The 15654-nt window shown below is 39.2% G+C and overlaps 1 protein-coding gene and 1 long non-coding RNA gene across 5 annotated transcripts in view; one reads left to right on the top strand and one right to left on the bottom strand.

Moving 5' to 3' along the window:
- Positions 1 to 15654, top strand: part of IQGAP2 (IQ motif containing GTPase activating protein 2) — a 124502-nt gene that overhangs the window by 67743 nt on the left and 41105 nt on the right. The window contains exons 6-13 of one of the 4 annotated variants that reach the window (XM_068176396.1): positions 4442 to 4509; positions 4885 to 4998; positions 9312 to 9490; positions 10073 to 10160; positions 10718 to 10881; positions 11392 to 11479; positions 13917 to 14080; positions 14621 to 14781. In XM_068176396.1, coding sequence (XP_068032497.1) covers positions 4442 to 4509; positions 4885 to 4998; positions 9312 to 9490; positions 10073 to 10160; positions 10718 to 10881; positions 11392 to 11479; positions 13917 to 14080; positions 14621 to 14781 — 1026 coding nt within the window. The remainder of the gene's footprint in view (positions 1 to 4441; positions 4510 to 4884; positions 4999 to 9311; positions 9491 to 10072; positions 10161 to 10717; positions 10882 to 11391; positions 11480 to 13916; positions 14081 to 14620; positions 14782 to 15654) is intronic. The other 3 variants (XM_068176397.1, XM_068176398.1, XM_068176399.1) reach the window with 3 other exon arrangements.
- Positions 5251 to 5642, bottom strand: LOC137464846 (uncharacterized). The gene is made up of 2 exons (XR_010994449.1): positions 5536 to 5642; positions 5251 to 5504 (listed from the first exon to the last, which is right to left on the bottom strand). It is a non-coding gene; the product is annotated as an uncharacterized lncRNA (long non-coding RNA).

Raw genomic sequence — 15654 nt, 5'->3', positions numbered from 1 at the left:
GTCAGAATTTTCAAGTTCATTAATTTTAAGTTGGAGACAAAAGTTGAACTTTGTCAGGTCTATTGGACAAATAACTTTCAAAATAGAAATTAAGGACTATTGAATTTAGCACACATATCCCTCTCTCAGTAGTACACCCCCTTGCAAAATGAACATACGATTTCAAAATACATACTTCAACAGAAATCAAACAAACTAATAGAAACTTAGTACAACATTAGTACAACCATGGAGCAGACATGCTGATCAGAGTGAAAATATTGATGAACTGACATATTTCTGTCCCAAAACTGAAGCAATTAATTACTGTATTCTGTGGTAATTCATGTAAAAATGATACATTCTCAAAGACTTCAAAATTCTAAGCAACTTGACTTTTAATGAAAAGTCAGAGAGGCTTTGACTACACCATTGACAGTAGTGATTTAATTTTTTTTTTGTGTTCTGCCTTAAGGATTTTCTTTATGTTTAGCACAAAAACATCTGCCCTGTGCTGTCCCTTGTGTGAGGAACAGTACTGTTAGCAGACAGCTCCGCCCTCCTGTGGCTTTTCTAGTTAATTTCTTGCACATAGAGACCTTTCCCTTTAAATATTTTTGGCACTAATCTTTCAGAGAACAGAATTAATTTGCACTCCAGACTTTTTTCTCTCTTTCTAATGGTGTTCAAAGGCACATCAGCTGCTCCAGAGCTATCAGACAGAAACTATTCAATACATGCTTTACTGAAACTTTTTTAGGGTTAATCCTTGAAATGATGTGCCCACTCTTGCATTCTGGGATGTGCACTTACTCGCAGTAAACAGTACTTACCACTGAAGTTCACCATATTTGCTTAACATGCCAGGTGTTCATACTTGACAGCCCAGTATATTTTTGCCATCTTTGACAAGAGTTGCCCCTTGAAATTATTGTACTTGGTGTACTATTAACTGGGAATTGACACCAGGACTATTTGAGCATGGTTCTTGCCTGTAACTTGGTAGTGCAGTCTCTTCTGCAAGCGTCTTGTGTAAGTTTGAAGTGATTTCCTAAACAGAATATGTGGGACTACAACCTAAACCAGGTCAGGCTGACTCAGTGGGCTGTGTGCCCTCCACCCCCCAGCTGTGTTATGGGCCAGCTCAAACGTTTTGCAGGAGGTTCAATAACACATTTAACTTTAATACTTGCTCTCTCATGTATATAGGACATTACTAACTCTGGATTTGAATGCTACATAAACAACAGCTTCATCAAAGATCTTCTTAGTATCTGCCTTAGCATTGCAATGGCTATACCTCTTGTCCTGAACGGAGGTTTACAGTGGACTGACCCATGGTAAAAATTTTCCTTTCTCCATCTTGGCATGCCCCAGGATTTATGCAGTACCGGAATTAGTCTGTGTTGTCTCAGCTTTCACTTCCAAGTTTGTCTTGTTTAAATTGCTTTTCTTGATGCACATCAACACAAAGATCCAACTCTGTACCTCTGTACTTATTATATTTTTTTTTTTTTTTTTTTTTTTTTGTGCTATTATTTTAGAAATTGACTTCATATCAACTGTGTCATGCCATACTGAAGGCCTGGAATGCTTTCATTTATGATGCTTTCCCATGAGATTGTAGGCCCCTGTGCCTGCATCCTGTGCAGGATGTAAGAATAGAAGAAACAATGACTGAGTTTTATTTCCATACCTTTTCCTAAAATGCATGCCAGAAGTCCTTCGCTTCAGTCTTTCAAATCAAACTTCAGTGTTGAATGTCATGCAAGCTACATTGAAAGCTGTCTGGGAAAGAATAGAATTAAGCACAGAGTGCTTTGCTTGGCCAGCAGTGCTCCCAGGTGGATTGGTACCAGAGGAATGCTGAGCTGTATCTGAAACTTATATTTGACATCTGAAATAACAGTATTTTGCAGAGAAAGTCATTGGCTGTTTATTGTTTTGCTGATCTTTTGCTGTTAGAAGGCCTGAAGATAGATGGGTACTCTAAGCATGATGGTTTAAATATAGCTTATGGGTATGTCCTGATTCAAGTCTGAAATTAAGACCATTGCACTTAAAGCACGTGGGATGACTTGTGCTGTCAAATACAACACTGCTCTGGCCAGGAAGGAGCTACTTAGAAAACAATTTCTTACTATATTCCTGTTGAATGTAATTACCTCTTGCTTTTCTCTCACTGAAACATCAATACTTGAAGTATTGATTTGGCTAAAAGGCCAGGAAGAAATTAGTGGTAGAACTAGAAAAGGAACTTCTGGTTCTGACCTGAAAAATACAAAGGTATAAATTCCATTATTTGCACCATTTTTGCAGATTTGATTTTGTTCCTGCACTAAATAAGGTTAAGAACAGCTTCATTTAAATTAAGATGCTAGCAGTGATTCTTCTTCATAAATAGCAGTGCTTAGAGAAATGTTTTCAATGAAAAATTTAGTTTTCAAATTATCTTTACAAGAAGATCACTGCTATATCTTAGATAAACTGTCCCTGTAGAAGCTGGACTGCTTCAAAATATTGTTTTCCTAGGAAGCAGCAGAATAACAAGCATGCCATAAAAGAAAAAAGATGCTATTATCAGATCTGTTTTTCACAGCATGTATAACAGCATGTTATACATGAGCTAATCATAAAACAAGTCCTTGGAACATCTGCCTGATGCAGTTCTGTGTGGGTGATACTTTCTATTGAAAGGAGTTTCACCTAGGAACTGCTCTTTCTCCTTTGTTTTCCCCTTGCTCCTGATGCCTTGAATTCAGTTTTCTTAACCATGAGGACCCCCGCTTTTGACTTTGTTTCTTTTCTGAGGTTCCAGTTACACAACAAAAGCATTAAGCAGGCTGTTTCAAGCAAAATGATATGTTAACTCAGGGAAGTGTCTTTTTGTTCTCTGCAAGACTTGAAGAACATTTTCAGCACCATCTGCTGGTTAATAAGTTTATCCAAAGAAGGGAGTATAGGAAATACCACACATGGTTCAACATCCTTCTGGAAGTGCTGAACAGCAAAAAAAAAAAAATTCTTTAATGTTCATAGCACTCTTTCTTCTTGTATCTTTTTCTTGTGGTGACCCAAAAAAAGAGTCAGCACCATCAGCTGCTGATTTCCATAACTGTTTGTGTGACACTCAGCAGTTCAGACAGGATTGTGTCCCTGTCTCAAATGTGGAGCAAAATCTTTCTTCGCTCTGAAAGACAGGAAGGCAGACCAGGGTAACAGAGGAACCCGATTCATTACTATAGTCTTCTAAAGTCTGTGTACTTTTTTTTCCCCCTGAAAAAGCTAATTTACATTTTAGACAGATTTGAACTATAAGAATGGCATCAGCAATAGTTTTGAGAGGCTGTAAAGGCAGGTTGACCTACCTGAGATCCTTTGTTGTGTTCATCCAGATGGGGGCAGGACAGAGGAGTAGGTGTGGCAGCATGGAAGATAAATGCTGATTCCACATGCTCCTAAATACATAAAACAGCTACAAAATAATCATCCCATAATTTGCTAGTAGCAAAAAAAAATCCCCTCTGCAAGAAAACACAGAAGGGAAATACACTTCTTTAGAAACAAAATCCCTAAAACACAGAGCACATTTGCAATGAATGATGTTGGGGTGAAGTAAGTTTGAAAAGGGGTGAAAAATAATGCTTTTGGAAGAATGTGTTATTTAAGTATGGTTTTAAGACCCTATCTTTTTTTATTCTTTCTTAACTCACTTGTTTATTGAATTTCACTGATAAATTATAGAAACGTCAGTCCTACGTAGATAAATACAAGCCTTGTGTTTGGAAGCTACTGTGAAAATTTTTATGTATTCAGCTGTTTTATTCAGATAGCACCCCAGAGCTCTAGGGATGAGTGAAGGTATTTTACATGCTATATTGAAATGAAAGTATTAGTTCTTGGATAGTACATTAAATCAACTCTCTTCATTTTCCAAGAGTAAAATAGCTAATGACGCAAGTGTTCTGAGATGGTGTTGGGTGGACTTACAGATCCTCATTCCTCTACCCTTAGTAAGAAGAGTGTCAGTGATTTACGTGTTCTTCTGTTAGTAATTATAGGGCTGTAATTAATGCAAGTAAAACCAGAACATAGATCCAAAGATATAAGCTGTGCTAAAATCCTTTCAGATCTTGATATTTTTTTTTCCCCCAGTATGAGCTTTTGCATTTCTTTACCTGTTTTTCACTGAGGTTTTCTTCTTTTTTATACATCCCCTGTGACCTCAGATACACTGACAGTGCCTCTCTCTTAGAGAGGCATCTTGGAAATAAAAGATTTCTTGTTCTGTAAGACTTGAAAATACAGCATAAAGAAAATTGTAGTGTCAATTTTTTCTGTATTGCCACACATAAGTCAAGGGTTAAAGGACAAGCTTCATAAAAGTGCTTTTCTTTTGTACAGAAAGCAAACTTCTTAACCACATATGCAGAACTTTAAAGCCTAATTTTCTTCTTTACAGTTTATATCTCTTCAAGCTAGGACTCGCTCCACAGATCCAGGACCTTCTGGGAAAAGTAGACTTCACAGGTAAAAGATAATTATATTTTGGATAGTTTTTTACACTGCAAATCTGCTGACATTGTACATATTTTCTATTATGGCCCCTCTCCTCTGACAACATTGTTACAAACACTGCTACAAATTAAACAGGTGGGAGGCTGCTATTTTTAATGATTATCTGTCTCAGAAGGACAGGAGGGAGGGAGTTTTCATTGAATACTTGTCATTTCTTAGAGCCCTTCAAAACAGGGAGGAAAACTGCTCAGAAGCCTTGGTCAGAGGCACTTTCAGAAACATTTTTGTAGGTAAGGTTATTCATAGTGAAATTATCATGCTTCTGTCCTGACAATATTTCTGGGTTGTTTTTTTTTTTTTTTTTTTTTTTTTTTTTTGTCTGAACAGAGGAAGAAATCAGCAACATGCGAAAGGAGCTAGACAAATATGGTATACAGATGCCATCTTTCAGTAAAATAGGTGGCATTCTGGCCAGTGAATTATCAGTGGACGAAGCTGCCTGTAAGTGTGACTCTAGTTCTGTTCTCTACCAAATGCTTTGACGGAATGTTAACAATGTATTTTCTGTGTTCTCATTCACTTAGTTTGCCACCTCTTAAGAGCTAGAAAGGAAAGCCAACAAGTTTTCACTACGACATTGCTTCATTGTTACAAGGCCTCTTCAAAATTTGCAGTCTGAGGTTTTTTTGGCATCTCCATTGACCCATAGGAAATGCTACCAAAAACAAAGATTTCTCACAATATTTTGAATGGGTTTAATGTTATTTGGTAGGCTGTGCTCCTCTAGAATAATGAATTGACCTCTGTGCATGCCTCTGCACCATATGAATACAATGAAGATGGCCATGGGAACTTGGTGCCTTCTCTGTGCCTCCTGTTTCTATTTTTTGCCTTTTGCAGTTTTCCTAAAACACCCAAACAGTTTGCTGTGAGGACACGTCACTGTTCCAGACAGACAGCTCTCTCACATATGGTGTTGTGTATTTGGGACTTGACTCCATGAGTAGCTTTCAATCTGTCGGATCGCTGGTGTGTGACCCACTGCATGGTAGAACCCTGCTGGAGGGTAGGCCCTGCTGGACAGTTAGGGTTCTTTTGAGTCTATTTTGAGCAGCTTCCATTCAAAACCAAATTAAATGTTTTTTTTCTGTTGCTCATGCCTATTCAAGCGTAAATCTGGGTGGTTTTTTTTCTGTATCACTCTTTTTTTCTGTGAAATGAAGTGATACCTTACAAAAAAAAATTACTTGAGTTTAATTTATATGAAATCCAGTGTGTTCACTTAAATCAACGCTTGAGCTCTAGTTATTTTAAGATCCTAGTTTTTTCAGAAGGGTAAACTGAAGAACAGAAGGGTTGTCTGTGCTACTTTATTCAACCCTGCAAGGTAGCAAGCTGATTTATGATATTACTTAGTGTGCTGAAATTTCAGAGCCTAACTTAAAACAAGCTTGATAGTGATTCACATTGTCTGTGTTGTATATTTTGCAGCCTGCTTAATATGTGCATGCTTCACCAAAGGTAGATCTTAAAATGCTGCCTTTTGAAGTAGCAGGAGTTTTTTAGCAGATTTTTAGATATGTAGTGACTACCAAGCACTTTTTCAAGGGAGCTCCCTCCACTGAAGATTAAAGGGCTTCCTCCCCTGAAGATGAAACGTGCTTCACTGAAAGCCTTATTATAGTGTGTAGGGCTTCCTTAACTTGTGAAGTGTTTAGTCTTAGAAAAGCAGGGTTTCCTGATGCTGGTTCTGTCCCTCTGAGCAAGGATTGTGCTGTGGATAACATGCTCTGCCCCACGACAGGAAACATCTGCTATGGGAACTCACACACTAGTGAGGTTGGATAATGGAGATCCTGCCAAAGGAAGGGGTCTACCATCCTTCTTCCTAAGTGGAGTATGCAAAAGGAGATACAAAAGTGGAACAACTGCTGACGACTCCTACTCTGCTGTCAGCAATAGTATAAATCAGCATGGGAAGAATAAGTTGAGGTGCTTTCACAGAGAGCTTATTCTGCAAGGAAACCTCTCTCTTACTCCAAGCTTCCAGCCTGCTCTTTCAAGTCAATAAGGCTTCTCACTGTTTTTCTTGGTAGGTGGGTTCATATCTACCAATATCTCTGATTCTGTCCTAATCTTGACCCTATCTTTTGGCTGCTTTTTGCTAGCTCCATTTAGGAGCTCCACCCATTAGCTCCACTCTTCCTATGTGTTTTGTTATATGAGGATGTTTGGCTCATATATGTGTCTAAGGACAGTTTTCTTAGTCCCTTGGAATGGATATGGATGTACACAGAACCACAGAATGTCTCAAGCAGGAAGGGACACATGGACAATTGAGTCCAAGTTTCTGATCTGCACAGGATTACCTAAAACTAAACCATACAGCTAAGAGCATTGTACAAACGCTTATTGAACTCTGTCAGGTTTGATGCTGTGACCATTTCCCTGGGGAGCCTGTTCCAATGACTTACCACCCTCTCAATGAAAAACCTTTTCTTTGTGTTCAGTGTGAACTTTGTCTTTTCACTAAGTTCAAGGACAAATTAAACCAGTGTGCTTCTCTGCCTGTATCTCCTCCACCATGCTAGCTGCTTCTACTGCCCAGCTGTATTCTGGTGAGCTAGAGTGAAACAATTTTAGAGCAACCTTCTGGCATGAGCTCAGTGCTAAGCAATTGATTATCCACCAACAGCTATGCAAGTTCCAGTAGCTGCCATCTCTGAGGGTGTATAGCTTCACTTCATCCTTCATTTACCCCTGTTGAGTGTTCAGTGATATGATCTTTTATCTGACTTCCCTAAATTTGTACACTCCTTTTTTCCCTAAAACATCAAATCTGAAGCATCTCTGCTTTCTTTCATAAAGTAGAGAAACTAGAGTCTTTTAGACTCACATATTTAAACCTTCAGTTAAACTTAATCCATATAACCTCTTTTTGTTGTCATGCTTTTCTCCACTTTAGCAGCACCATGCAGGGCTAAGTAGAAAGTAAGTGTTGACAAAATAAGGAAAGATGATCATTCTGTTTTCCCTTCACATGTCTCCTTGGTGGCATGAAAGGAAATCCTAGGCAGGCTGCTGTGCTGATCAGTGGGGAGCTGCAATGTTCCTCCTTTGGGATATGATCTAGATACATATTTTTCAGGAATTTTACATTTTGTGTAGTAAAGTCTGTAAAGTATTTGAGATTAATGTGCCACCAGACAGGCACTGGGGTCTCTGTGGCATGAAGGTCCAGATAAAGTGCAGCTCTAGTGCAACTCCTTCATCTAGACAGATCTTAGGGCCAAATGTGTTCAAGGAGTAACTGTGAGGAGGTGTTAGCTACTACTCTACAACTAATTCAGATATAAGTGGTTTTGAATTTCTACACTCATGCAAATTTACTGTGTGAAAAAGCGTGTGCTTTTGTGACTTGTAATTTCTTGGAGTCAACTATTTGTTTAGTAGATGAAGTGTTTTTTTTTCTCAAAGGAAGTGTTTTTTTTCTCTGTCTCAACACTTAAACTTATCAGTGGCTGCAGTGAGTCCTATGGCACTCTTTTCCCTTTTTCTTGTGTTTTGAGGACCCTGCAAAGCCTGCTGGATTTTTTTTTTTTGCCTCTGTTTGAAGTCTGCTGTCTTGTGGCTTTGCAGGTGACAGGAGGAGGGACCATTACACCGGGATGTCTCATGTGCCTAGGGGTTCACGGAGATCTTGATGTGCAAAGAGCCATCTCAGGGAGGCTCAAATGTAATATGCAGGGCTGCATCCTGCCTGGGGGGTGAAGGGTCTTAATGTGTTTTTCCAGAGGACAAATTTAATGGAGTTTCAATTTCCTTATTCTTGTGCAGCATCTCTCAGATACACTCAGTTTAGACAGTACTTTTATATGGATGCAAACACACAGCTTTAAGGTAAAAACTACGAAAAACATTTTCAATTCTTACAGGTAATTACCTTCTAAATAAAATAGGACTTGAATGATAAAATATAACTCATGTTTTATTTTCTGTCAGTAAAATATTAACCATATTATGGTTTAACCCCAGCCAGCAGCCACTCCCATACAGCCCTTCACTCACTCCCCAGCCAGCAAGACCAGAAGGGTGAAAAAAAAGCTGGGGAACTCATGGGCTGAGAAAAAGACAGTTAATTAGGGAAAGCAAAGGCTGTGCACCCAAGCAAAGCAAACCAAGGAATTAATCCAGTGCTTCCCATGAGCAGACAGATGTTTAGCCATCTCCAGGAGAGCTGAGCCCCATCACATATGATGGTGACTTGGGAAGACACACTCCATTACCCCAAATATCCCCCTCTTCTTCTCCCCACTTTATATACTGAGCATGGTGCCACATGGAATATCCCTTTGCTCAGCTGGGGTCACCGGTCCTGGCTCTGTCTCCTCCCAACCTGCCAGGCACCCCCAGTCCCCTCCCCAGTGGGGCAGTACCAAAAGCAGAAAAGGCCTTGGCTCTGTGCAAGCCCTGGTCAGCAATAACAGAAGCATTCTCTGTATGATCAGCCCTGTGCTCAGTGCAAATCCAAAACACAGCCCCATACCAGACGCTGAGAAGAAAATTAACTCTACCCCAGCTGAAACCAGCACACCCCTGTTTGGGGGAAGGGTGAACATGGAAGACACAGCAGCAATGTGCCACCTTTGAGTGAACACGAAGTTCTGCAATTTAGAGGAAACATGGAGTGGAATGTTCAAATCTGTAAATTATTGAACATAAATTAAGTACTCCTTTCAAATAAATCAGAAGAAACAGTGACAGCTTTGACTTTTTTTGCTTCCTGAAGTTTAGGACTGTGCTTTCAATTTTAGTGCATGCAGCTGTAATAGCAATCAATGAAGCTGTCGAGAAGGGAATAGCCGAGCAAACCATTGTGACACTGAGGAACCCAAATGCAATGTTGCTCAATGTGGATGAGGAACTGGCACAGGATTATCAGAATGAACTCTTCGATGCTAAAAGAAAGAAAGAATCAAACGCAAGACTCAAGGTAGTGGTGTTTTATTTGTACTCCTCCTATGCGTGTTTCTTCATGTTTCTTGTCAAGCTATAGCATTATTATTGCTCTAAAAATTAACTTAATTTTTAAAATTAGTACAATTAGGAAGAAACCATCACTTTTAAGATAACTAAGAGAAATAATGGTAATGAAATAAGCTAAAAGCCAGTTTTGTAAGATTATGATTACTATGAGTATGATGCAGCTTAACTTTGCCCAGAGGCTATATATACTAGAAGACTAAATATTCAGGTAACTAGTTTTCTTCCATTAAATTGCTTTAAGGAAAACAAATCTACTGCTTAGAAAGTTGTAAACACAATAATACCCTTGAGTATAAAGTATAATCTCTGCCACATATATTTAATGTGAAATTATTTGCTGTGTTCTTTTATATGAGAGCTATCGGTCTCTGTGACAAAGTGCTAATTTCCTCAGTTCACTTAGTCAACAAATTGCTTTACAAATACATTCAGTAAATGCTTCAGCTGATTCAGTTTTAATGACTTTGGCTAATAGCTTTTCTCTTTGCATACTGTTTTGTGTGAACTAGCAACAATTTTGTTTTCTTAGAATGGCACAATTTCTGATGAAGAGAGAGATGTCTATGAGGAGTTGCTGACACAAGCTGAGATTCAAGGCAATATCAATAAAATAAACAGTAAGCTATTCTGGATCCTCGTGGAAGTATGCACAAAATATGTGATCTCCTAGATTCCAGCTGAACACAACTTGAGTCCACCTGGACAAACAAAATATTTCTGCGTAAACTTGTAAAATATGCACAAGTGGCTAATACCTGTCTGCAACTGGTTTTGTCATGCTACTCTTTCTCTACTAATCTGTGCAGGGGGAGGGGCTAATTTCTGTTTGTGGTTTTTGCTGTAAGGATTCCTCAGTTCAGAATCAAATAATTTATTGCCTGCTCTGTTTCTTTATGTTCTGTGTGCAGAATACTGTAAATTTTGACCCCCTCTTCTATATAGACCCAAAATTAATTCATAAGCTTTTGCTTAGTTGTGGTTGAACTGCTTCCACCCAGGCTCACACAGAGCCAGAGACTCCCTTTTTAGGATTGGAGATGAAAGAGGTAATTCTCTGCTAGGTGAAGATTGCCACCCTAGCTGGCTTTTACAAAAAGTGAGATGCTGACAGCAATGGACTTCTTTTCCCCAGGAAAGATGTATTTGCTGTTTATAGGCATTGTTTTCATTTCAGTTCATATAGCTTTAGTCCAAGTGAATGAGGCTATTGACCGGCAAGATGAAGGGGCACTGATGGCAGGCTTGAATCGCCCTGCTCTGAACCTACTTGAAGTTCTGCCGCAAAATTCCTCATGGTACCTATTGCAGTTGTGTGATTCTAAAGAACAGAAAATGCAGGTAATCGAACAGGTACTACATGTCAGTTTGCACTTTTTAGCTGGTTTTAATCCAGAGAGAAATTGTCTTTACTCTGCCTTTCTGAATCATTTATGAAAAGTTTTATAAAGATTTGAGAATAACTGATGTACTAATCAATATGAAAGAGCTGCATTTGCTCTAAGAGCATGGTATCCTTGTATTTACTAACTAAGATATAAGAAGAAAATGTAAGGTATAACATGCAGCCCCTAATATTTTGTTTACAAAATGAGTTATAGCTTGAGTACAAATTAAAGTAATATTGAATCAATAACATTAAAATAAAGTACCAATTGGGTTTTAAGGAGCAAATCTATTAATTTAAGTAAGACGAAAATCACAGGAAAAGATTAATGCTGTGTTTACTGAGCTTTGTATTTGATGCACAGGTGATAGTACAATCAAATTCCAGTGTACCATCACCAGACTTTATCCCTTATCTCCCATCAAACAATAGAGTAATTAAACCTTGTTTTTCTAATCTGTTAGATAGCAGGCATTCCAAATATGCTCGACAAAAGTGAAATACAGAAAGAAGTTAGTGTTGCCAATGTGGAAGCTGAGGCTCACAAGCTTAGTGAGTAACTGTTTTAATACTCTTTACCATCACCATTTAATTATGTTAAGATAATTGAGCCCACCATTTCTTGCACATAAACAAGGTTTCTCAAACTGAAACCATGTGTATTGCATTTTACTCTCATAATCTTTCTTCTCAGTGTCACAATTGCCAAGTCAGCAATCTGTGCTGCATTGGATGTACTCTTATTGAGATAATTGATTTGAGCTACTGGCAAGCACAGCAACAAAAAACTGAAAGCTTGATGGCTTGAACAAATATTTGTCAGTGTAGTATTAATTCTCACTTGGAAGCAATGACCATACTTGTAGAATTAAGATGGAGGAATATTTTTCACATTGCAGAGAAAAATTATTCTCACTTTTAGACACATGTTATCTGAATCTAACCTATTATTAGTCTGTTAAGAATGCCACACATCAAAGTTATACTTTGTAAAAAAATATAGTTAAAGGGGATCTAAATTTGCAGTGCATATGTTGCTGCTTTTGACTGCAATCTTCTTTGCTAGGAAGTTAACCTTTGGTTGATCTGCTGTCATTTCATACTGCATCTGGGCATGGCTATTTTGTCTCTGGTACTGTATTCAATGCTTTGAGATCCAGGCTGATTGCTTTTGTGATGTGCCATAAAGGCTATATTGTGAGGTCAGCTTAAGTCAGAAGATAAATTTGACTTTATACCTTAAATGTTAGCCTGTTTCACATTAGTTAGCCATGGTGAGAAGTACTTTCTCTGAAAGAGTTACCTCTTGATAGAGGAAAGGAAGAAGAAAATGTGATGTGTGAAAAGCATTAACAGCAATCTGGAGAGTAACTTAGTTCTTCTGTTTGGCTTGAGAAGAAAAAAAATAGTGGCTTTTGTTATAGCACTGTGAGCAATATAAAATATGTTTTGCGATTTGCATGCTGCGTTTCAAAATTAGAAGTCGGTAGCTTGGTTATTGGCTGCAGAACTAGTCTAGTCCATTTGTGGACCTTGACTCCTTTCCTCTTTACTTTTTTCTTTAAAAAAGCATGCATGCGAGCTGTAGCTGTGAGAGCCTTTCCCGATTTCTAACTTTAGGAATAGCCAAATAGACACTGTTTTCAGGGACAACATGGTCCCATATGATTATGCTTCACAGAAAATTAAATGAGAGGAGAGGGTTTTTTTTAGGTGGGCCTGGCCAAAAGGTTTTCAAAGACTTTGTTTTGTATAATAAGCTCTGAGTATTGCTGTATACATGAACTGTGGATGGTGTCTTCTGCACAAGAAGTTTTGTCTCAGATTTGGGCAATCAGTGGTAACTGAAAATGTTCCCTGGGTGACAATACACAGAAAAGCCATATGATAAGTAGAGGAGTGGGGCTTATTGATGGAAAAGGCATTTGCATAATTGCTCTTCTTCAGTTGGTCACATGTGCTCTAACCTTCAAGGTTGCTTCCCTTTCTGCCTGACCAGAGTGGTGCCTTGTACAGTGTGTTTCTGGGTGTGTCCTGGCGTGGGTTTTTTCAAAGATGCCTCCTCCAGGTGCGCAATTATGGTGGCAGTGACTAAGCTGAGGGATGTTATAATGCTTCTGCAGCTGTCCAAGTGGGAAGTGTTTTTCAGCATTTTTCTGCTGGGCTTCAAACCCCTGACAGTGTCAGTCCAGCAAAAAGCAAACAGGCAAGTTGTTGAGGTACTGAAAAGGTTTACACTCATACCTTCATATTCCTCTCTTTGTGGCCTGTTTAAATTAAAATCTGAGCTGTAGCAAAGGGATTAATTTCCAGATGGCAGTGCCTGTAAGGACTGATCTTGCACACTGGCAGAAAAGCAAACAGGTGTTGGCATGCAGAGGAAGTTCTAGAAACTGTAGCATGTGGTTTTTCATCAGTTCAGCTACTAATTTTCTGGCAGAAAATCTAACCCCTCTAATACATTTGGCTGATTTCCACCAGGCCTCCTGAAATAGACACTAATAATCACTAATAATGCTGTTGGTATTTCAGGTACTGTCCTGTTTTAGCTAGCTCAATTAGATCCTGCCAAAGGAAGAGGTGAGAGAGGAAATGTGGTGCAGAAGGCAGGGAGCAGTTGGGGTGAAGCAAGACTGAGGTGCTGGAGCTGACATACACAGCAATACCTGCTGCAGGCACATCTAGGAGGAGTTAGATCTTTCTCTGTGCTAGGGTGTGGTCAGCTCCTTGTTTTGTGTTAGAGGTGCAATGAGCAGTCTCTCATTTCTAAAAGTCCAGAAATTTTCAAGTCCTCCAGTCAATTATTTGCTCAATACCTTTGAACAGAGACAGTTTTTGCAACATTCAGCAGTCATATCATTTCACAAAAATGTTTTTTCTCTTATGTCAGAAAATTATATTCTTTGTAATAACCTAGTTGCCGTCTACATGACATGAAGGGCAAACAGCATATGAAAAATAATAAGCTTTTTTTTCTGCTGTTCTTTAGAACTTATAGCGGTTGACAATATCAATACAGCAATTCGTAACTGTGATCCTAGTAAAACACTGGTTGCACTGATGAAACCCGAGGCACAGCTGCCTGTTGTTCACTCATTTGCTGCTGCTGTCTATCAGACTGAGCTGTTCAACCTCCAACAACAGAATGCTGTGGTAAGAGTGAAAAGCTTACAACTTGCTCATTGAAGTTGTGTAGTCAGACCATGAAAGAGCACAAACATAGCATGTTGTTGTGTTAAATCAGACATAATTCTCTTGCCATGGTGTTATGTATTGCATGAATCATTTTGGTTGAAAAGGCAGTATTTAATTGCAGAGTTTGTTTCTTGCCACACTTCAGTTTGGCTGAGCTCTTGTGTTGCAACAAATCAACGGACTTTTTTTAATTGTTGCATGCTCTTAATGAGGACTAACTCTGGTTTATATATTGTGTAGAAAAGTAATCCCCTCTTATGAGTAGGATCAGAAGAGATGAGATTGTGGGGGCAAAAGAAGGAAAGGCAGACTGGATGGAACATAGAAACCCACTGAGCTCCACCACCACTGTTGTGCCAGTCTGGCATGCCTGTGACTAGGAAACTTTCCAGGCTTCTTAAATCAAGCCCATATCCTTGATGGTATCTCGAGTGTGTAACTCAAATCTGTTACACTGCTTATTTAGCTTCCTGACTGCAGTACATTATTGTCCTACAGAACTACCTGGCACATGATGAACTGTCTATTGCAGTAGAAATGTTGTCAGCTGTTGTGTTGCTAAACCAGACCTTGGAAAATAAGGACATCCTGATGATAAAAAATAATCTCAGAGACCCATGCCTTGGCTTCAATAATCTGGAAGAGGAGAACTTGCAACGGTAAAGGTTCATTTTGTCTTGTCTGGATGAGACTTGGCAACTTCTGAAAAAAATAAGTAGGCTTTTTTTTTGGGGTGTACTGTCCTGTGTTGTGGCTGTGAAGTTGAAAGACCTGCAAGATAAACATCTGTCATTTAAATTAATAAGGGAGAGTGTGGCAATTGCTGTCCTAGTTGAATCTAAATATAAGCAATAACACAGCCTTGAAGGCTGTAGACGTGTGAGTTGCAGGGAAAATATGCTCAGACAGCAAACATGAAGATCTTATAAGAATTTTTGCATACACTAAAACGTGAAACAACTGTAGCTGAAAACTGTTAATCACTAACCATTCTGCAGTTCTGAAAGATGTTCTTTGGAATGTGAGTGTTTAATGCCTCAAGGTCCAGGTGATCTCTTGAGCCATGGCCAAGCCCTTTTTTCCTTGCTAGAAAAGTGAATACAATGCTGCGGCATAAGCATACGTTCAACATTACATTGTAGGCTTCACTTGGCTGTCAGCTGCTTGCCCTGTCCCTTGCCTGACTTAGCACAGACGTGCTGTTACTGCAGTTGCTCTCTCGTCTATCAATTAAAAAATCAGGCAACATGAGAGACCTGTGCCCCCAGCATGCAAGGCAGAGCGTGGGAATGTGGACCAGTTCCTGTCTCTTGGCACAGGCAGTGGAAGCCTCCACATGCTTCTGGAAGGCATTAGTAGGCAAAAGGGACCACAGAAGCTGAAGATCTTCACTATGTTGTCAGGGGACACTAACCTGAGAGTGGCCCTTGCTGGGTGTCTCAAAGCCAGAAGGAAGGCAGTCAGTTTAGGAATAAGAGGGCAGTGTTTTGGTCAGAGAGAGAAGAATGGCATACAATGGAGCAAAACTAATC

The sequence above is a fragment of the Anomalospiza imberbis genome, chromosome Z, assembly GCF_031753505.1.
Source record: "Anomalospiza imberbis isolate Cuckoo-Finch-1a 21T00152 chromosome Z, ASM3175350v1, whole genome shotgun sequence".
Taxonomy (NCBI): Eukaryota; Metazoa; Chordata; class Aves; order Passeriformes; family Viduidae; genus Anomalospiza; species Anomalospiza imberbis.
This window is presented reverse-complemented; position numbering and strand designations above follow the sequence as displayed.